The sequence below is a fragment of the Vanessa atalanta genome, chromosome 9 (genome assembly GCF_905147765.1).
Source record: "Vanessa atalanta chromosome 9, ilVanAtal1.2, whole genome shotgun sequence".
NCBI lineage: Eukaryota > Metazoa > Arthropoda > Insecta > Lepidoptera > Nymphalidae > Vanessa > Vanessa atalanta.
Window position 1 is genome coordinate 3,687,189 of NC_061879.1, and position 21,770 is coordinate 3,708,958.

The 21,770-nt window shown below is 30.9% G+C and overlaps 2 protein-coding genes across 2 annotated transcripts; both read right to left on the reverse strand.

Annotated features, from left to right (window-relative positions):
- Window positions 1-152: 152 nt before the first annotated feature.
- On the reverse strand, window positions 153-10,053 carry LOC125066359 (synaptic vesicle 2-related protein). The gene is made up of 13 exons (XM_047674416.1): window positions 9,716-10,053; window positions 9,361-9,520; window positions 8,483-8,579; window positions 7,834-7,958; window positions 6,590-6,653; window positions 6,032-6,157; window positions 4,998-5,069; window positions 4,446-4,585; window positions 3,209-3,369; window positions 2,785-2,893; window positions 1,903-1,987; window positions 746-835; window positions 153-556 (listed from the first exon to the last, which is right to left on the reverse strand). Exons 1-13 carry the CDS (start codon window positions 9,834-9,836, stop codon window positions 419-421), a joined length of 1,488 nt encoding a protein of 495 aa, XP_047530372.1. The 5' UTR covers window positions 9,837-10,053; the 3' UTR covers window positions 153-418.
- Window positions 10,054-17,302: 7,249 nt separating this feature from the next.
- LOC125066328 lies at window positions 17,303-19,804 on the reverse strand. The gene is made up of 3 exons (XM_047674373.1): window positions 19,751-19,804; window positions 18,818-19,577; window positions 17,303-18,524 (listed from the first exon to the last, which is right to left on the reverse strand). The coding sequence occupies exons 1-3, from the start codon at window positions 19,774-19,776 to the stop codon at window positions 18,426-18,428; spliced, it is 885 nt and encodes a 294-aa protein (XP_047530329.1). The 5' UTR covers window positions 19,777-19,804; the 3' UTR covers window positions 17,303-18,425.
- Between the last annotated feature and the right edge of the window lie 1,966 nt (window positions 19,805-21,770).

Sequence of the window (21,770 nt, forward strand, 5' to 3'; positions counted from 1 at the left end):
ATCAATGAAAATCGATTCAATTTAAATTAATCGAAGTTATAATTATTTTTTCCTCAATATCGTATCAATTGTTTCGTAACTAAGCCAGTATATTATTGTATACCCAGTATACCTTTGTTACTAAATTGTAGTTCACTTTAAAACGGCATAGATTGTCGCTAGCGATCGAAATTATATTTTGAAGAAATTAAGAAATACTCAAATCCCAGTAAATGATCACAACCAATATTTCGAAGTCTCGGAGATTACGTCCAGTTTTTTTTAGAATTCCTTATAATGAGATTAAACCCTTACGGATTTTTTAAATTTAAGTGTCAATTAGTTTCAGATTGTACGGCTTTGTCGTAGTTAAGGGGCGTTTCTTTGTTAGTATTTTAAGAAATGAAAAGTTCTCAATAATTTATAGGTCGTGTGGAGGTTATCCGGCGGCCGAGACGGTGTCCTTCATCTCCCGGCCCTTGGTCTCGATGGGCAGCGCGAGGCAGGCGGCGGCCGCCAGCAGCGCCGCCGCGGAGTACACCGCCGTCGCGATCACTATCGAATTCTTCAGTAGCACCTGCGGACAAACCAGTGAGCTAGGGCTTCGTGCTGGCCCGTCTGGGTAGGCGAGCCACACGACTAAAAAAAAAATGTTTCTGAATAATTTGCTTAATTAGCGTTGAAATTATTACTAAATTTATACGAAAATTCAGTCTAGTGGTTATATTGATATTATTTAAGTCCATAAACTTTTTAAAATTCATACCTGGGCTACGTAAGGAGTGATCATAGCGCCGAGTCTCGCGACTCCACTGCAAGCACCTACTGCGGTGGATCTTAACGCCGTTGGATAAACCTTAAAAAAAAATCCATTTTTATATTTTAATTGGAAGGCAATTAATCGACCACCTGATGGTGAGTGGTCAGTGCCGCTCATAGACATTGGCACTGTTAGAAATATTTACTATTTATACCGACAGCTTCGGGAATACGATGTTACGTACAATTTTCCTGAAATAACACTTTCAGCGCTCACTTGAATCACTAAAACAGTTTGATAAAGTATTACCATTTATTGGTAGATTAACTGGCAAGTCGGTTGTACTAACACATCTGTACAAAGGCCTTCTAAAACGTCATATGCTTACTATAATTCAATAGATATTTATGTATATATTTAAATTTGACAAAGTTGTTTCTGTCAAGTCGAGCAGAACAGAATAAAAATATATATCAGAGTTTATTGTCAAAACTGTTCTGTCAGACATCCTCATACCCATAGGGCCCATGTATTCGCTTTTAACGAACAATGCAGTCTGTCTTTACATTGAATACTATCTTATACAAGTTGTCAATACTTTCACAAAATTCATTTATTTTGAGTCAAGTAAAAATATTTACATATATTTATATCTGTATCGTTAATAAGGAGTTGTGTTTTTTTGTGTTCCCTAACTGAAATTTAGTTAACCAATGTTCACAAAAATCCCGAAGATGCAAGGCGTTTCAGAGAAGGTTTTGAGTATATTTTTTAACTTGGCCTATTAAAAAATTTAAAGCTTACGTCAAAAAAAACATTGATAAATGAGGCATACTCAATATAGGATTATATTAATGATAAAAAGCGTGGTCTTATTGACTTCTAGGCATGACATATTATATATAAATTTAATTTAACTTTATTGGCATACTCTGTTATTAAAATAGTGGAAACGAGTAACTACTAAGTTTCTTGCCGGTTCTTCTCAGTAGAATCTACTTTCCGAACTGGTACTTTAGTATTTAATTCCATAATGTAACATTCAAAAGTGTTTTAATATATTTTGATTATAATACAAATATATAAATAAATAAATTGGGCATTTCAGCTGCAGGTCTTAATCTAATTAAAATGTAAATAAATTTAATAAAAAGGAAACTAACCTCAGGTGTGTAAACGTAAGCCGCTTGAAACAGTCCCGCGATAATACCCCGCGCCAGAAACAGGACGCAGGTCAAAAACGTTCGGCTGCAAAAGATAATGAATAATTTGATTAGTATGTGACGTCATTAATTTTATTGACGGTAATTAAATAATATGACTTGGATTCGAGTGGTTAGTTAGAAGTAAATTTTCATGTACTAAACTTGTGTTTATAATTCGTCTCGTACACGGCGGTGATGAAAAACATTGCACGTATGAATACATAGGGGAGGACTCTTTTAGTGAGATCTATGCTATATATGACCTTAACCCATAAATGGGACAATTATAAGCGGTTATTTTAGTTTTACTAATGGTTTTTTATAACACATTATACAAAAATACCCGTACTAAAAACGGGAATCCCCTTTTCAGTACGGCTTATTTTGTCATGTTTGTATTGTTTTTTTAACAATAGCAACACCAATCGAAAGTTATTATTTATGTGGCCTTGCGATAATGGTAGAAAAATACATTTTGTCATTTTGCAAATCATCTAAGAATTAATTAATATTATTTGTGCTTAAACCGCACAAGCTTAACAACAATAGTACGAAAAAATACACACGTTGTATAAAACAACTAAACAGACAAGCACCTGTTTACTATTTCTATTGTTATGGAAAAAAAAATTAAAATTAAATCACGATTCAAAAGTCTCGAATAAATTATATATATGATTACCAATATTAAAGATTGTTGATATGGGGCACAGATTAAATTTAGCTATAATATATGACTGTCTGACACAGAGACTCTCTTGCTCTATGACAGACATAAATATAGAGGGCGTTAGTTTCGTAAAAGAAGTTTATAATATTGTAAAGTATTTTTCGACTCACTTTCCATTGTAAACCAAGACGCAGACACAGATAGCGAATATGACGAACTGGGACGCCATTGTCTTCTTCCGACCATACTTCTCGATGATAAATATCGTGGCGAAAATACCTAAAAAAATATATTTAAATCTTCAGTCAGAATTTTATTAGCTATTCAGAGTATAAGAAATCCAAATACGTTTTGTCGTAACTTCTTTTTTTTTTAATAAAAATTATAAATATAAAATCATTATTAAGTAGGTAACGAATATTTTTCGTATACAAAATACTAACAAGGTAAAAATAATACAAAATACTAACAATAAAACTTTTCGTAGATAACTATTTTTTTTTTTCATTTGAATAAATTACGCAAAGGCAAAGACATAATGGCAAAATAAATCCGTTCAGACGATTACAAGTAATATAAATTTGTCATTCGTACCCGGAAATTCGGCCAGAGTAGTCCACAGGAGGTCCATGTAGTCGGTGGTCTGCAGCGGGCGGCAGTCCGCCGCACACGACTCCTCCGCGCCGTCGGCGTCGCTCTCGAACAGCTCCGTCGTCATCAGCACCAGCCCGTAGTAGCAGAACGCACACGACATCCTGTACAAAGATATGTCACATATTAAACTAGCGTTCGACACGCTAGTTTAATAATATTTTTTTTAAATCTATGATTCTCCAATAAAAACCATATACTTAAGATAATTCAATTTATAAATTGTATCCTTATTGAAGTCGCTCCTTCAATTATAGGAGCACAGCATGCACTATTAAGTAAAAAATATTTAAATACAGTTACGATAGACAATGAAAAAATAAATAATTGTTAAAAAATTTAAAATGAACTATAAGCTTATTAATGTAACATTTTGTTTGTTTGACAAGACACTCTGAATTTGGTCGAGTTATAGCGATGAATGTCAAGATATTTTTAATTACTAAAGACTGGAACTTTCTACATAGCCTTGGAACAGTAGCGTTATGTCTTAAGTTCGATTAAAATGTAGGAATGGTAAATAGGTTAAATGCGTTCATTTCAGATGAGCCGAGACAACCGCACGCATCGAACACGTGTTTAACTAAAGGTCAAGGTCATTCAATATCGGACAAGTATCACAAGTTTTCATTATTGGTCCAGCAATCTATCTTAAGAAGACTATATTGTTACATGAATATTAACTGTTTTGTTTTTAGTTTTTTCCGCGGATGCACGGTCAGGTATTTGGACCGCACCAATCAAATTAGTACAAGGAACCAACACAAATCGTTAGTACAATTACTAGATTGCATAGAGTCACTCTTTTTTGAAGCAATGTATACGATTCTACAACAGGATCACAGAAAGTGTTCAAAAAGCCTGTTGCCAAATTAACAAAAAAAATGTTCTGCGAAAGGTAGGTAGGTATTACGCAATTAGTAACTTCATAGTCGATAAAACGTTGCGAATCAAACGACCGCTTCCTAGCTATTTCTTTTTGATGTTGAATTTATGTAAATAATCACAAATTTACGAAAAATCCGCTGAATTTCTTTCGTCGGTGCTTCTCAAGTCAGGGCATTTTCTTTTCCGAACCAGTGATTAAGTGCAATGCTTCTATATTGAATAAAGTAATTTGACAAGAATATTATATAACTGTATTGACATATAGTCAGTATGTCGTAAGTATGTTACAAACCATATAATCCATAGTAAGAGGCTGGTATTCCTCAACTGGGGTATAAGGAGATGTTTCAATCGTCCACGTTGACCGATGCCGACCGAGTCGTCGCACACCAGCCGACCAAGTAACATAGGGCGACCGTTGTCTTGTGCGATCTAGTAAATGACATTTATTTATTTATTTATTTATTTATTTATTTATTTATTTGAAACACCACTACAGGTTTTTACAGCACTATTGAATTACAATAAAAAGTAAAACACTCTTAAATTATTATTAATAATAATAAAATAAAAATAAAATACATATCAAACACTGTAACTAAAGTTAAACGATAACTATCTTTAGTTCTCTTAAGGCATACAAATATTTGTAATAAACCTTTTTATATATAAATATTATAAATGCAAAAGTAACTCTGTCGGTCTGTTGCCTTTCACGGCCAAACCTGAACCGGGTGAAATTTGGTATCAACCAAGCTTGAACTCTAAGGAATGACATAGATTACCAAACCTTAAAACGAGAGCGAACCCGCCGGCTACAATTAGTTATCCTAATATGAGTTACCTGTTCAAGTGTAGCTAAGGCTTTATCAGGTTGACCACTCGCTACATGAAACCGAGCCGATTCCGGAAGCCACTGGAATCAAGTGAATGTAAAATTTAATACAATTTAGTTTTTTTTCGTGCTATGCTCATACCAAGAAATTCTTAAAATGCCTAAACAATTAAATATAAATTTTGGTAATGTATTATTATTATTGTTTTCATTACTTTAGACTTCTAGGTAAGGGTGTTGTGATAAAAAAAGTTGATTGGCAACACTTGTTATTTTAAATGATACCAATGTCTTCTTTGTTTTTGACCAATGTCTTCTTTTGTCAATTCTTTGTTTTTAATAAAATTTATAAACAGATATGATTTAAATTGTGAAAATTTTAATATAAAAAATATAATATATAAAAAACAGAAAACTTTGTCGTCCTTCACATCTCATAGCACTTGAAAACTTAACTATATATAGAACATATTTTTTTACCTTTTACATTAAATCCAAGGGCAGACTGTCAAAAATTTAAACAATGATTATTATTAACTTTTCATTTCCTATTCGTTATCTCTGCCAATCTGATGGACTCTGCCAATTCTCTGCCAATCGACTAGGACATATTACAGAGCACAAGTGTGTCTGCAAACACTAGTGCACTCTCTACTCCCTTATACTCATAATCCAATAGGACGTCATATCCGACACAACTTGAAAGAGTCCAGAAAACTTGAAAGAGTCCAGGAGCAGGAACAACGGCCTTACGTTTTTTCTGAGACATGGGTGTGTACACCGTTAACTACCAGACTTCGGGCTGTTATTGAGAATTTTTTGGACACAAAAACTCAATAACTTTTTATCGGCCCGATCTGAACTAAGAACCTTGGGATCTGTGGCTTTATATCAAGCCACTGCACCAACGAGTTAATTTCTATCTTATGCGTGCTAACAGTACAATTCAACCATTGGATCATAGTAATTACGGTTTTGTACTTTGAGTATTGGGTGTTTATTGTTATGCAATATATAGGACGTGTAATATGTAATATACTTACAGGACATATAATGGCAAATATGAGCAGCGGTATGGTTGACAGCGCCAGTAACCAATGCACTCCAAGAGTGGGCATCACGACCAGTGCCAGTGCCACTTCTAAACATGCACCGAGCGCCCAGAAACACTGAAAAACAAAACGTTTAATTGAAACCTGCCAAGTGCGAGTAGGACTCTCGCACGAAGGGTTCCGTACCATAATAAAAACAGCAAATAAAAAAATCATGTCTGTTGTATAGGAGGCCCCTTAAATATTTATTTAATCAGTTTTTAGTTTATTGGCAGTAGAAATACATCATCTGAGAAAATTTCAACTATCATGGTTCATGAGATACATCCTGGTGACAGACGGACAGACAGACAGCGGAGTCTTAGTAATAAAAACACATATATATTATTAATCAGCGTCATAGATTATTGGCAAAATTAACAACATAATTATTATTTGTATTACAATGACGATATACATTTTTTTAACAATCCGGGCGAATAAATTTTTTTATATTATAATGATGCTTTAATTTTTAATATATTGGTTAAAAGATCAATTTGTACTCACATCCAGAAGAACCACACACTTTGCTCTCTGTTTCGTTGGTAAAAATTCTGCATACAGAGTCACTCTGAAACAAAAGTCGAATCGTATTTATTTAAGAAGAGATGACTCTAGAATCTCTAGTGATATGTATTTTTTTGTTGTAATGTTGTAATAATTTCTTAAAAATATTAGGTCCTTATTTATGAAATTGATATTCAAGTGTCGATAACATTTTATAGTTTAAACGTTACAGAAATTATGAAAATGTTGAATTTTTTAAAAGCCATTACAGATAGTAGAGTACGCCTCCCATGCTTTAAATATTAACAATAAATCAAATGTTATCTTATCTATATATTTTGATGTATCAGCTATCAAAATCCTAGGGTTGGGAAGGATTGAACTCTTTAAGCTTTCTCCACTGTAAAAATTACTTATGGAACGTTATGGAATTTACTAGAAATGACAGAGAAATCAATAGAAGAAAGGGGTGGTGTCTAGCCTATTAGCAGACAATACTATTTCCCTTAATTTTAAGACGTTCCTTTGTGAACGAGCGTTGTCGTGGAGAAGTAATCCAACAAGTTGGAGAAATTTGCAAGACTCAGTAGTTCGACAGGAAGCTATGTTCTAAGTTGATCTACGTTCATAATCCTTGACAGTTTCTTTGAAGTGTAAACTATACGAAGAAAGGATAAGGCAGATTTATTATATCTGATGATATCAGCATCAGCATCAGACAGCTCTTTTAATTATTTACCTCGCTGTAAAAACGCGTTACGCGTTTCCCCCACGTGAAGTGGGGTGTATATCGGATTCACCGGTGCCCAGAAAGCGTGGCGCGGCCTTGTAAACCGGTTTATCTACTAAAAACCATCGGTAACCTCTCCGTCTCGTCGGCAGGCGCCATGGGATCGATTTCGCATGCTACCGTGACACCATGACTGTCGGCCCGCATATGCGGTCCTCCAATACCTTACGGGGATTAGGCTGTCTCCACGCAAGTCTTACTCAGTTTTTTTTTTTTAAATGCATACATCGTTCAAATGAAAGATTGACAAGTTGAGAAATGTAATGAAAACATTTTCATAGGGCAATTTTTCTTAATTTGGAATTTAAATTTTAATTAAGAGTACCAAATTTCCAAAAAGGATGTATGAAGTTCAACATGAATCATTCCTCCATTAATTTCATTGGAAAGTTCTTCATATAAACATCATAATGTGAAGTTGATAGATAGATAGAGAGTAGGTACATATACTTACGACTGGGGCACGCAGCCTATTGCAAATCCTACGAGACCCCTCAAGAATAGTAACCATAGGAAGTTCGGAGCTACTGCACTTAACAATCCATAGTAAAATAACAGAACTCCACACATACTGAGCGCCTGAAACACAATAGATAATTTAATTTTCTGAGTATGTCTAAAATATTGTTGGTTAGTAGTCCAGGATATCAGGGATGAGAAAAATATGTATACAATTTTTTTTGCTATGAATGATGTATTTTATTTATTTAAAATTTTTTACAGTGGCCAGGAACAGCCCTAATGTTGAATCCGGCACTGCTTTCTGGCTTTACTACAATAATATTCTCAGTATCTCAAATTTATTTTGATATACCTTTACATAAAAATTTAAAGAATATTTATGATTTTTAGTGATATTATTACTTCAATTTTAACTTATTTATATTGAAAGAAAGAAAAACATTTATTTATATTTATATTATTCTTGTTGCCTTGTATTTCACATTAATAACAAAAGTAAGATGAAGTGTGGAGATGTTTGTGAAACAACTAATCTCTTGGATAATATGTCAAAAGTGATTTAATTATTAACAATTGACATATTAACAGAAATGTATGTTATGTATACAAATAAATGACTTCAAATTATTAATAAAACTTACTGTTTTTCTACCATATCGATCACTAATATTTCCCCAAAACGTTGAACTGAGCATCATTCCCATGAACACTATAGTTGTAGTCAATGCTTGTTGATACCTGGAATTTCAAATTTATTAATTACTACCTCTTGGCTTTTAATCATGGGTAGAATATAGACAATTTCTATTGTCATACACATAACATTATGGGTTCACATGGTCCATGCCAGTAAAGAACCCAGTTCAGATTGAGTGTGGTATTTAATTTAATAATCAATTAAAGGCCAATAAGTGATGTGTTTATCTGTGATTATCTTTGTAAAGGAACTTTTGATAAAATTACTTACTGTTATTGTTACTTCTGTTGGATTTAAAAAAAAAATAAGTTTGTTATTATAGGACAAAGTGTTTTTATAGAATTAATATGTTACAATTGTAATTTTGTAAAAATAAATCTTTAACAATAATTGTTATATTTTAAGAAGTCAGATATGGAGAAAATTGTTTTTGTAATATGTAGTGACTAGCTTTGCCTTACAATTAACTAGCTGGAACTAATCTGGATTTTGTTTTTATTCCAATTTTATTTACAAAAATTGAGATACAAACTTTTTTATTACTTATGTACAGTGTAGTTTTCTAATAGAGTTTTTTAATAGAGAATATTGTAGAGATTTTTATAATGGCAGTTCTAGAGATTTAGCTTAATTCAAACAAACAACTTTTTTTTTTTAAATAATTGTAATATTAATATTTATACAGACAATAATTGAGACTATTTATTTCAATGTAGTATCAACTTTAAGGGGGAATTGGGACAGGCAATTAATCAATACTATAAAGTTAACAAAAAAAATATGTTAATAAAATTATATAGTATAGTCCTCAATCAAACTTACTTGCTTATATTCCATTCGCAATGAAGTGCTGGTGAGAGAATGCTTAAAATTGTCATTTCCATCGAGTCAGCCATCCAGCATAGTCCCGTATACAAAGAAAGTTTTACTTGAAACCAACCAAATCCCAAAGCATTTACGGCTTGCGTAACGGTGAAAGTATCTGTTAAGGAAATAATAATAAATGTATAATATCTAATACAAATTAAACAATATTTATTTAAATACTTAGTAATTAAATTAATAGTTTGTGATGATAATTGTATGTTATGTATTTTTATTTGTACTAAAGAATTGTAAATTTTATATATTCCATAAGATTCCATTGAAAATTGTTAATAATATATATTTTATTTACCATCCGGAACCACCGACACAGATGCCATTTCTATTTCCTGTGGGGGTGGCATTGGGGGAGACGATAGCCGAGTGTCTCCCACATTTTCATCCAAATCCTGATAACCTTTAGCTCTGCGCATCTTTTAATGGTGTTAAAAGATTATTCTGACGTGGAATGTTCTTTGGAGTAACGGGAAACTTGGCTGTAAATACCAATTTGATCTACTAATAAACAGAGTTAACAACGTAATTTTTATACTTTTGACTAAATTTCTTGACGTTCGGTAATTAATATTTTATTTAGCGGCATTTTTAATGTTTATTCGACAATTTAAAGTAGAAATTACTCTTTTTATTTTGAAATTTCGAACTGTTATGACTTTTACATTCAATGTCTTGTCACTTGTGTCAGACTGTCAGTTCTGAATTCTGACTTATGCTAGTTAGAAAATGTAACAGAATTTGTGATTACAGCTCTCGTACAATTCGTTGTCCCCGAAGAATAAAACAAACGAATAACGATCATAATATTTTAGTTTTAATGTTATGTTATTTTTGAGATCTTTGGTTACTATTATAACACATTAGCTGAAATTACGAGAAAACTGTTGATATATTACTACCTGTTAGTGTATTAACAATCATAAAATTATGTTCTTGTTAAAAAAATATTCGACTATGATAAATGCAGTTTTAATTTCATTCTAGCTCTCGTAAAACTGTTCATTTGCTTCGTTTAAAAATGTGTTACTAAAATAACTTATGGTTATAATCTGTAAGACTAAGTAAGATTTTACTCAAATGGAAATATAATTCTTTACTCTGCATGAAATTCTCTGCAGGCAAAGGCTTTCTCTAATGATGATATATTTTTTAAATTTTAATATTTGTTCCACTTGGAACTCTAGTGTTGTGTCCTGCTCTCTATTTCTAGGTCGTTATTAAAATCAATTGCCGACCAAAGCTAATTTGTTTGCCAAGATGTATGCACTGTTCTGAATTATTTTTAATGGCTTAGGTAAGGTAACGAAGGGCCTGATTCCTCTCATATTACTCTGTTCTTACTGTTGTTAAATGTATATGCTATTGACAACTTTTTGAAACGAAGTTGTGAACTGTGTGAACTGGCAGAAATCGTCACGTAAGGAACAAGCGCCTTGACTCCGTCAGGCGATCTTTCCCTATCTTTCTCTCTGCTTCTTTGTTTTTCATACACGGTTTTATAAAATACTTGGAATTCTGTTTGTTATACTTTTTTTTATAAATTAATAATGTTGTTTTTGTTTTGTAATGTTTTTTTTCAAATATAATCTACTTTTTATAAAGTTAGAAATGAGTTATTTTATTTGACATAACTAGTTGTCAACCGCAGCTTTGCTTGCGTCTTATGAGTCATCAGCCCTGACACTAGCAGAATTGTCAACCTATTGACAGAAGCCATAAACATAACAAATAATAATAATGAGTCATCAGGTGTTAGGCATAAAAAGTAGTTTATGTTTATCTTCGGAGTTCAAGCTTGCTTCATACCAATTTCGGTTCATTTGTTTAACCGTGAAAGAGCAACAAACACACAGACAGATTTACTTTCGCATTTATAATATTAATAAAGATTATTTTTTTAAACTTATTTTGTATTATTGTTTTTATGCATACGGTTTTTTTAATAACAATTTTATTTCTTGTCAATAAATTATTCTCAAACTTTATTGAATGTATTCACTGTTGATTATTTAATACATACTTTATACTTTTGCTGTATACGCAATTTCGTTACAATTGGGTGTGTCACGGCACCACTTTTTATTCTACTGACTTGCTTCAAGTGTCATGGTAACTCTTTGATTAATTTAATTTTAAAGAGAAGATTTTATAGTAACTTCGATCATACATGCTGACAAGCTTATTGCCCTATAATTTCCGATATTATTTGTATTGTAACCCTTTTTGTAAATTATAATTATGTTGGAGTCTACTATAACTTTATTTACTTGAGAATTAAAAATAGTTACTGTATAAATCATGACTGCGTGGATTGGTGACAAGAGTTCTAGTAGCATTTCCCGTTGAATCGCAATCTCGATCTCTGGTCAAAAAATGAATCAGTCCAGAATATCGGAGTCTTACTATCTCTCGTTTTTAAAATATTATTAAACAGATTTATTAGGCGTAGAGCCCGCGTTTCGTGTCCTAGTTTTATTGCCTCGGTCATGATATACTCTTTGTACTCCGATTACTTTTATCTTAATTATCTCATTTATGTTGATCTCCTTGTGAGATTTTTTGCTGCCTTTGCTGTAATTATCATTTGCTTATTTATGTACAGTATATTTTTTTATAAAAAAATTAATTGCTCTTCAAAGTTACGTAATTTCTTTTCGTTAATATTCTAACCATTAATCAACATTTTTTAGTGTTATACGGATGTTATAGATACAGAAAAAGAATGTCGTTATTTTTTTTTTATTATTTATTTAAAGTTTCTTTTTTTTTCGGTATAGAGCGTTTTGAAAGATGTTTGAAAACAAATATTCATTACAATTAACGAATTATAAGTCAGTAAATGAAAAGTCCCTATTAGTCTAAAGGACCTAACTCTACCACACTGCTCCAATACGTGTTAGTGGAAACACATTAATTCAGTGATGCTTTTTCTAGACTCGAACTCTGAATCATTAGATAGATTCACGTCTTGTAACCACAGGGCCTCATCTATTTTGAATTATTTTATGCTTTTTTAACTAAAAAATTTAAAATGCAAAAATAAAATAACTTCTCTTAAGGCTAACATTACATCTCCATATGTAGAATTTAAGAGATAATCGATGCAAACCCTGTTTTTTTTCTGGAATTTGCATTTTCCTTATCATTTCATTCTCCGGGACGGACCTATTTTTAAAAACAAGTGATGGTAATATATGACGAATATAAGAATAGGCGTGACAATGACCTGTACCAGACAATTCTCACTTCTTCATTGATAAGTAGGTAGGGTCTACAAAATAAATAGTAAAATTTACAATATTTTTAATTTATGACTCTTTATGAGTTTTTTTATTAGCCCACTGGTAGTTCGTCGTAAGGTTGGTTGGAAGTAGGGTTGTATAGGATGATAGCTGCATATAAAAACATAGAGCTTGAGGGTTTCTTATAAATATATCTACATCTGTATGTAACATTAATTAATAATGATTATGTTATCATTCTTATTATTGATATAAATATATTAAGTTACACACAAAAAGAAGTACCTATACACTAAATAGGAGGTTGTACTGTGAGTCTTGATATTTCAGTCGTAAGATTACAAATTATTAAATTAGAATTTAGATTTTGAATATTTTATAGTTTATTTTTATTTTACATAATAGAAATTATCGTCTAATTTAATCACGTAACGTGTTATTGATCTTATATAATTATAAAATAAAAAAGTATTTAAAAAAACATTTATAAAAATAACTATTAAATCTAATAATGACTTATAAATAAAAGTTCGAAATCTTTAATTTATTAACGTATTAAAACAGTTTTATTTTTTACATAATTATGATTTTTACTTTTTTTTACTTTTGCGAACCTTACCTAGCCCACATAAATTGATTGCTTACTTCTTAGGTTTCAGAATGTCGCCAATTATCATTCCAATAAGTATTTCAGTTGTAATGAGGATGATGATAAAAGAATATTAATATTACTTTGTTTTGTTATGTAAAGAAATTAGATGTAAAAATATCAGATATACAATTTTAAGAAAATTGGTAAAGCACCACTGATAAGTTAAAATATTAAAGGGCGTCTTACACGTGCCAGAAGTTAATCCTTTTTGGGTCAGAAAATTTTTACTCAAATTGACCTTGAACATTACAGTTTCCTTAAAAAAATGTATTTTTTTATAATACTCTGCAATAGTTCTTTTACAATTAGTGCCATCAGTAGAACAGGGGATGGGTTTTTCTAATAAGATTTCTTCTTTTGACAAATTTAAAATGAGGAAACCGAATAAAAATTTAAGATTTATTAAAATTCTTTTTTCAAAATGGAACTATCAGAAACTGCTTAATAAGTATTGTGTTTTTGCAATTGGTGTTTGAAGTGGGCATGACAATAAGCAACGGGTGACAATAATTTAATCTGCGATTCGCCAATAGCTGGGCAATCGACCACCCGTTTAAACAAATAATATAATATTATAAATGTCTAGGTACTTGTAGCACATATAGAAGTATTAAGAACTACATATTAAAGATTTTCCTATTGTCGGGCTTTGTGTGGGCGAGTACCACCCATTCATTCATCGTATTCCAAGAAGACATTTAGTTCGAAGCCCAGCGAAGATCTGTTTCATTAATTATAATAATGGTTGACATCAATATTGTTAATTATAATAATCATTGAAATTTATAATAATTGTGTTCCGCAATGAAAGACAAATGAGTATAATGAGTATATTTACACAATAGGGTAAAGATATAACTTCTCCCATCTAATCAAATATCTCATGAATGAAGGTACAAGGACCCTAATGTGTATGACCTTGACAGTGTAACATTACTTTTAGTGTTAATGTTAACCGTGACTATTTACCATTAGGTGGAGACAATCAAGAAATGCAGATAAGCAAATGGGTTTCTAAAATTATTATTTTAAAAGATCGAACCTGAATTTTCAACACGTGAAGTTCCACCGCATAAGATTCTACTCAAGCATCAAATGAACAATAATTTTACCAAGAAAAGAAACCTTAAGCAACATAAGCCGGAAAAAAATAAATAAATTACTTAACCGTGCAGAAACATTTGAACCTTTAAAACACTCTATTTGAACTTTTATTATTTTATAAAACAAATATCTTATAAAATAATTTAAAAGGTTTCGCTTGTTATTGATTAAACTTAAAATGAAGACTGTCGACGGTACGTGGGCGTCCTTTCCTTCGAAATTGCCTTTCTGTTGAAAGGTTATAGGTTAAATGTGTTCTTTTACTTACAATAGTATATATACATATATATATGTATATTCAGGATTTCGTTGAATTTAAAGAATTCTGAAGATTAATTTTTACGTACCGTACGTATACAGTTGTCGTAATTTGTTTCATTCAGACAATAGCACTATTATGATTTCTTAACGATGGTAAGTAAATGATTATATTATTTATCAAATTATATATGAATTCCAAATCAATAATAATTGCAATCAACAATATGGATCATTAAAATTAAATTCAGATAACACTTTTATAAATTCATTGAATAATGATTACCTATTAATTAAAAGTTATTATTTAATTACTGATTTATTAAATAAAAAAGTATAATTGCTTATTTTATTAAATAATTATAATAGAGACAACTTTATTAAAATTATTTTAAAATAGGTATTAAATAATATTATAATACTCAAATTGACAGCCTCCTCAACTTGTTGGGCAATTGTTTTATTCTAGAAACAACCAATACTTGTTTTTTTTTATAAAGTTTAGCCTAGTGGAAAAACGTATCACTGAACATATAATAGTATTGTCTCTTATTATTAAATGTTTTCTTCTTCTTCTTCCGTGATTTACTGGTATCCCTACGACATATCTGTATTATCAGATTGTCCAATGATGACATAGCGATAATAATGAAAATGATTACCAGAGAGTTTGATAAATAATTAACTGTAGATAATAATTAATTACTTGGCTCGATGCAGCTTTTTGAGGCGATGCCTGTCTGGCTTCGCTGAGGAGAGTTCTATCGAATACGTGATAAAGCTCAGGGCCAGGTTCCGTTGTGTCGAAAAAACCCCGTAGGCTTTCCAATTGGTACAGAAAACTACATATACTGGTCAGTTTTATTTTCTTTATCACACATTATTAATACCAATGAAAAAATAAATAAAATACAATTCATATTAATAATTTTATATAAAGATAAACTTTTTAACATTGTTCAATTTAGTTGTGTGTTTGCTTCAGACTTTCGAAGATATTAGGAACTCGGTGAAAATACGGTTTTACTCGTGCGAATATAAAACTTTAACTATAGCACACAAAACGTCACCTACACATTACACCGAGAGGTGAATTATAAAAGGAATATTCTTCTCCGGGAGTCAAACTATCTCGATTATTACGAAATTTGTTGAGTTATGAAAATCGTTTCAGCGGTTTAAAAATGAAGAGGTAACAGTCAGAGTTACTTTCACATATATTATTCACATACATTAAAAAATATATACTAAATGGTAGTATTACCTTGCACTAAAATTTCAGCCAAATCTATAGCATGGAACTGGTTTAAAATTCAATATTAATGTAACGAAATCTCTCGAGGTTATATATGAAAGTTTTTACAAACGACGTAGGGTGCACTAAAGATGAGATGTATTAGGGCTGAGAACTGGTGCAGAGATCGCTTGGTATGGCACTGATTATGTTATAGTATTGTTTTATTGGGTGATCCAATGCTTTGAACATGTATTTTTTTAAAACATTGCGGTTTCAAATTCGTGCAAGCACCGTCGAATTTTCATATGCTTAATTTATGTTTATAATTCGTCTTGGACTCCGTGATAAAGGATTATAATATTGTATGATTATTTATTTTTAGATTAGTAAAAAGATATATTTAGAATTTGATTGATTTATTATGCTTTATGTAAGCCCTCTGTGTACAGATGTATTTGTGTGTGGGTAGATTGTGGGCGGCTATTCATTAGTTATTCTACCTCTAAACATATTGTAGCCGTGTTATAGTTTCAAGGGTGAGTGCGCTTGTGTAATTACAGACAATATATATAAAATATCCAAGAAAGCCTTTCAATAATATTGTGTAACTAAGATGTTAATTTTAATTAATTATAAACGAATTAATTTAATGAGTTAATTGGGTAATTTTAATATGTTTGCTGTACGTGATTTTTCTTTTTGTAAATAAATGTAAAAGGTTTATAATAAAACATCAGACTTATAATTAATATATTTTTATTTTTTTTTTCATTTTTTCTTTGGATACAAATTCCACTGTAACATTTGTTTTCTAGTATTTTTACGTGTATCCGTTGTTATGACCATAATTATTTTAAGATGAACGAAAAATATGCTAATATACTCTCTATAAAATATATACCGATAGTCGTGTTTGTATAGTGATATTTTGAGCCACATTTTCACACAAAAGTTATCTAAACAATAGGCTTGTATAGATTACATAATTTGCGAAGTTTTGATATTTATTATCTATCTATCTTAAGGCATTAATTCTATACTTGAAAATAATTTGTACAAAAAATTTACAAAAAAAAAAATACGGATGCTCAAAAGAAAGGGAATTTTAACATGTTCACGAATTAATCGGTGTTAACTAGTAATACTATATAAATCACACTAACAATTATAATGTTACTTATGTAATTATAAACTAACCTTCAGGAATGTGGGTCGAATACTCTATACAAATATGGAAAAGTAATTTGACATTATTATAGACAGATATGTACTTTACAAAGATTAATTTTATTAAATTTACAATGAATACAATTTGAAAGTATGTTCGAAGAGAGATTTTCGAGGGAAATATTCGGAAAATTATTATCATTATAATTTTAAAGTGGGAAATGTACTTCTAAGATAAATAATAAAATGGCGGAATTAATAAGTATTAATCATTAACAAAGGTCTCATAGACCGTTTGTCATACAAACAGTTAAGAAGCCGTAAAGCTGAAATATCACCTAATCCTCTGCTTGCCAAGAGAATCATCATTCTTACTATTATAAAAGTATACAATATTATTTTCAATATTTTGCTTTGCAAAAGGTTAACTGTATTGTCTATTTAGACCGTGAAATTAAAGAAAATAAATAGCACCACATTAATTTTTATATACAATATAAAATATTTAAATTATACAAAAAATAAAATATTTTGGAAGATAAGCAGTACTTTCCAAGTAGTTATATAAATGAAATCGTCAAATCCAATTTACTATACGGACTCGCCGTGAAAGTTTCAAAATACATAATTTTGTATCACAATACATATGTATATATATATCGGTTTCTATCAGAAGGGACGCAAACTTTTCCTTTACTTTATAAATATTATAGCCAAGAAAAGATTCAGTATTTTGCGCAGTTTAAAAAAGTACCTTACTTAAAATATACACATTCATTTTTTAAAAATAATAGTGACGTATTTTCTATCTAAATCTTAGAAGAATGATATCTAATATTTACAACAATTGCACAATAGTTTGTGCGACGCGTCAGCTGCCAAATGAAGGGAACCTTCGAATAGGATTCTTTTAAAAAGTTACCGTTATCGTAATAATCAGCATTTGTGATTATAGTCACATTTTGTACATTAATTAACTTTTATATCAACTACGAAATTTTATCAAAACTAGTAAAGAATCGAAAAAGATCTGAGATCAACTATTATATCGATTAGTTATATTATAGAAATCCAGTCATCAACCTTTTAATTATTTGAAACAAGACAGTTATTGCAAATGGCGGCAAAGAACGTTTTCATTTAGCCATTAGTACTCGTAATGTCTGAAATATATGACTGTATGATCAATATACTTTAAAAATTATATATTACGCAATTACATTTTTTTTTGTTATTTTGATTGCCTGTTTTCGTCGTGTTTTTATCAGGTCGCTGTTGCCGTAAATTTACTATTCTAAAATAATATTCAGTCTCATGTTAGTTGGCGGTAATCAATTGTATCAATTTAAGTTGCGATACGATGTTTCAGTCCTCGAAGTTCGACTACTAGATCGGAATCACCGGCAACAAAGCGTTTATCGATTCTTCGTCCTTTCAAATTTTCCTGTAAACAAAAAAAGGTTTTATTACATTTAATTTAATTTCATTCATGCAAAATTTTTAGTAGGTTATTCAGGAAAGCACTTTTAGCTGATACAACTTCCCCGCATCCCGCTCTACCGCGATTGACCTGACCTCAGAGTGCGTGTCACCCACCACCCCCCAACCCGGCCAAGTTATTTTTAGACTTCGGGATTCCGCAATCGTATATACTTAGGTGATTTAAACTATAAGATAAATATACAGAATAAATGTTGGTGGTAATAGTATACTTGGAATTAGCAAAATAATACTTACATGGCCTTGTTTTTCGAGAAACTGTGTAATGGCGTTGTAGAATGGTGCTTTGATTTTATTTTGATTAGATCTATGGGTGTGGGTGATCGGTGCTGGTCGAGGCATCACAACTTCTTTGTTGATATCTTTGACACCCTCTGTACTGATTTCTGGAGCTACCGTGGTTACACTTCGCTTATTTCCGTTCCAGTTTATAAAGGTGTCAGCATAATCTTCAGGATAATCATCTTCTTCAATTTTAGAAACAGTTTTAGGTGCGTGGTAAAGTGGTTTATCTGCCAGAGCTTTAAGTTCTCGGACATCTTCGTCCTCGTTTTCTTTTTCTTCGTAATCCATATTTGAGAATGCAGCCCGAGCATTTTCACGTCGCCTCTGTGCGTCTTGAGCCATTTGTGTAAGAATTAAATTGTCTAGGAAAGCGGCGTTGACGTCATCGATATTATTAGATTTCCACCGAGGAGAGGACTCGTTTTCGAACCACGTCTCTTGACCGATAGGCAATGCAGCTAATCTTTCTTCTTGTTTCTTTGGCGCTTCGTTTGCAAAATGACCATATGGGTCATAAAAATATGTAAAAGGAACTTGACCGTAAACTTCTGGCGCATTTATAGCTGGAGCATCGTAGTAGTATTGAATTTTCGGAGCATAATAATAATCGTCTTCAGGATATTCTCTTGGTGCCTGAGCGTACATTGGCCATCCTTGTAGAGGATAGGTCTTTGCTTGTGCTAACAGGGAGCAAAACAAAACCATCCACATCCTACAATAAAAATAAATATTTTATTATTGAATGATTATTTTATTTAAAATATTTTTTAAGCTTTTTGAGTAATAACCATAATTTTAATTTTAATATTTTAAATTTAACGTCAAATATATGTACATATTACTTGATGTACAATAAACTCAAACTATAATATTGTAGTATCTTACCTTAGTCCTGAGTTTAAAATGCACATTTTGCACAATGTTCCTTCACGTAGGAGATTTAGGGCACGACTATGACGACAGGGTGGGTCGCAGTCCTTTATAAGCTAGTCGCCCACGCGCCGCCCACACGTTCTCAATGAACCACCCTGCGTCCACCCGGCGAAGGTGGTTGGGTGGTTGTTCCCCATTCTCGATTCCCCGCCACACGGCTATCGATCGCGCCCACAGATTATTCATCTTACTAAACAGTACATTTTTGTCAACGGATTGTAAGATAGTCGTATCTAAGAAGTATTTAGTAAATACAGATGCAGTAAGGCGACAGTAATCACTGATTATGTTGTAAATGCCTTTATTTACGAAGTATTTCTTCTTATGTTTGAAAAATAATGTTATGGCTATGTTTCACATTAGTATCTTTATAATTATAAATTAAAATTTTAATGATTATTTTAATCGATTTAGAATTACGTACGTGTGTATGTAAACATTTAATTCGATATGATACAAAATATAAATAATGTAATAATACCACAAATTTATAATTATTCAGAAAAACTAAAAGGTTATTAGGGAACATTAACATTTGTTATTTTGATATTCAGAGGAATACAAAATAAATACATATTACATTTAAATTTTATTGATATTTCGTTTTATATTTTACTTATATATTTTTTTAAAGGCATGAATTAGGAATCTCGTATAATTTTAAAAGAAATAAATTATAGAGCTTCAGAAATTTTGAGAATATTCTATTGTTACTGTTCGTGTACAAAATTCAGCAATTCGTCGATGTCCCGAGGTAGGCGTAAATTGAATTACATGAATTTAGTAACATTCATTGTTACTTAAACGTAAACTTAAAAAAAAAACCGTGTTAAAAACCATACAAAATATGCCATATCATAAAAAGCGTATTAAAATAATAAAAAAAGTGTGTGAACTATTCAATTCGACTAGGACATGGCGTCGTTAGTGAAACATGGAATTTGAATTTTATGGAATAACATTTGTCCAAACAAGTTCTATTTAATTAAAACTGGTTTAGATAAACATTATTCTCCAATTCTCTCTATCGTATTAAAAATCCAAATAGTTTTTTATAGTATGTGTTCATTAATTCATTAACATAATAATAAATATAACACTAAGTAATTATTATACTATCACAAGAAATTATTACCATAATAATAAAATGACAATTTAAAGTTACTAAGAGCCTACTTGAATAAATTATATTTAGATTTTGTTATTTCTTCAGATGGATTATACGAATCGTTTAACAAAATTGGAAGGTATATACTTAGTTAAATATAAACCTTTTTTACAGAATATAAAATGGTATTTTATAAATAGTAAAAGATTCTTTAACTATTATTGTACTCCTTTTTGAAAAATAAAGAGCACCAATGGCTTGCATTTTGTCTGCGTCACCGTGACATACGGATTTAAGCATATAAAATATTTTATCCAGGGTATGCGCTAATAACATTGCTTTGCAATTAATTCTCGAATTATATTTATTTATTACAATTTTCGTTGTTGTATTTTATATACAATTCGTATATTTTTGGGATGACAATTTTATATCGTTATTATCGTATTATTCGTATTATGTATCTTTTCGTTCCCGAGCAATTAGTGTTTATCAGTTAAAGTCGCGATAAAGCTTATCGCTGGTCCTATATATAGCATAAATTGTTTAATACTTTAACATTAAAAATAAACTTTTTTTTTTCTAAAAATATATGAATACATTTTAAAATTAAAGTTTTTTAGTGATTAAAAAAATTATTATGTTACTATACCAGTTCGTAATAGAAAAAATCGCATACAAATATTTATAAATTAATTGATATAGAAACGATCGATCTATAATAATATATGAATTAAATTTTACAAAGAGTTTGTTACACTTAAGCGCCGATTTACAAGAATCGCATGGGGCAGGTCGGGAGAGGGTGAAATCGCTATTCTTGAACAGTGGAACTGCATAGTCAACTTCCAAAGCGGAAGTACC

Excerpts from the sequence above, each read along its gene's own strand:
- LOC125066359 (XM_047674416.1), bottom strand. The coding sequence starts at position 9,836 with ATGCGCAGAGCTAAAGGTTATCAGGATTTGGATGAAAATGTGGGAGAC. Across the intron at positions 2,894-3,208 it reads TACTCTGGCCGAATTTCCGG|GTATTTTCGCCACGATATTT; the intron begins GTACGAATGACA and ends ATATTTTTTTAG. Across the intron at positions 836-1,902 it reads CTTACGTTTACACACCTGAG|GTTTATCCAACGGCGTTAAG; the intron begins GTTAGTTTCCTT and ends TTTTTTTTTAAG.
- LOC125066328 (XM_047674373.1), bottom strand. The coding sequence starts at position 19,776 with ATGTGCATTTTAAACTCAGGACTAAG. Across the intron at positions 19,578-19,750 it reads ATTTTAAACTCAGGACTAAG|GATGTGGATGGTTTTGTTTT; the intron begins GTAAGATACTAC and ends TTTTTATTGTAG. Across the intron at positions 18,525-18,817 it reads TTCTCGAAAAACAAGGCCAT|GAAAATTTGAAAGGACGAAG; the intron begins GTAAGTATTATT and ends TTTTGTTTACAG.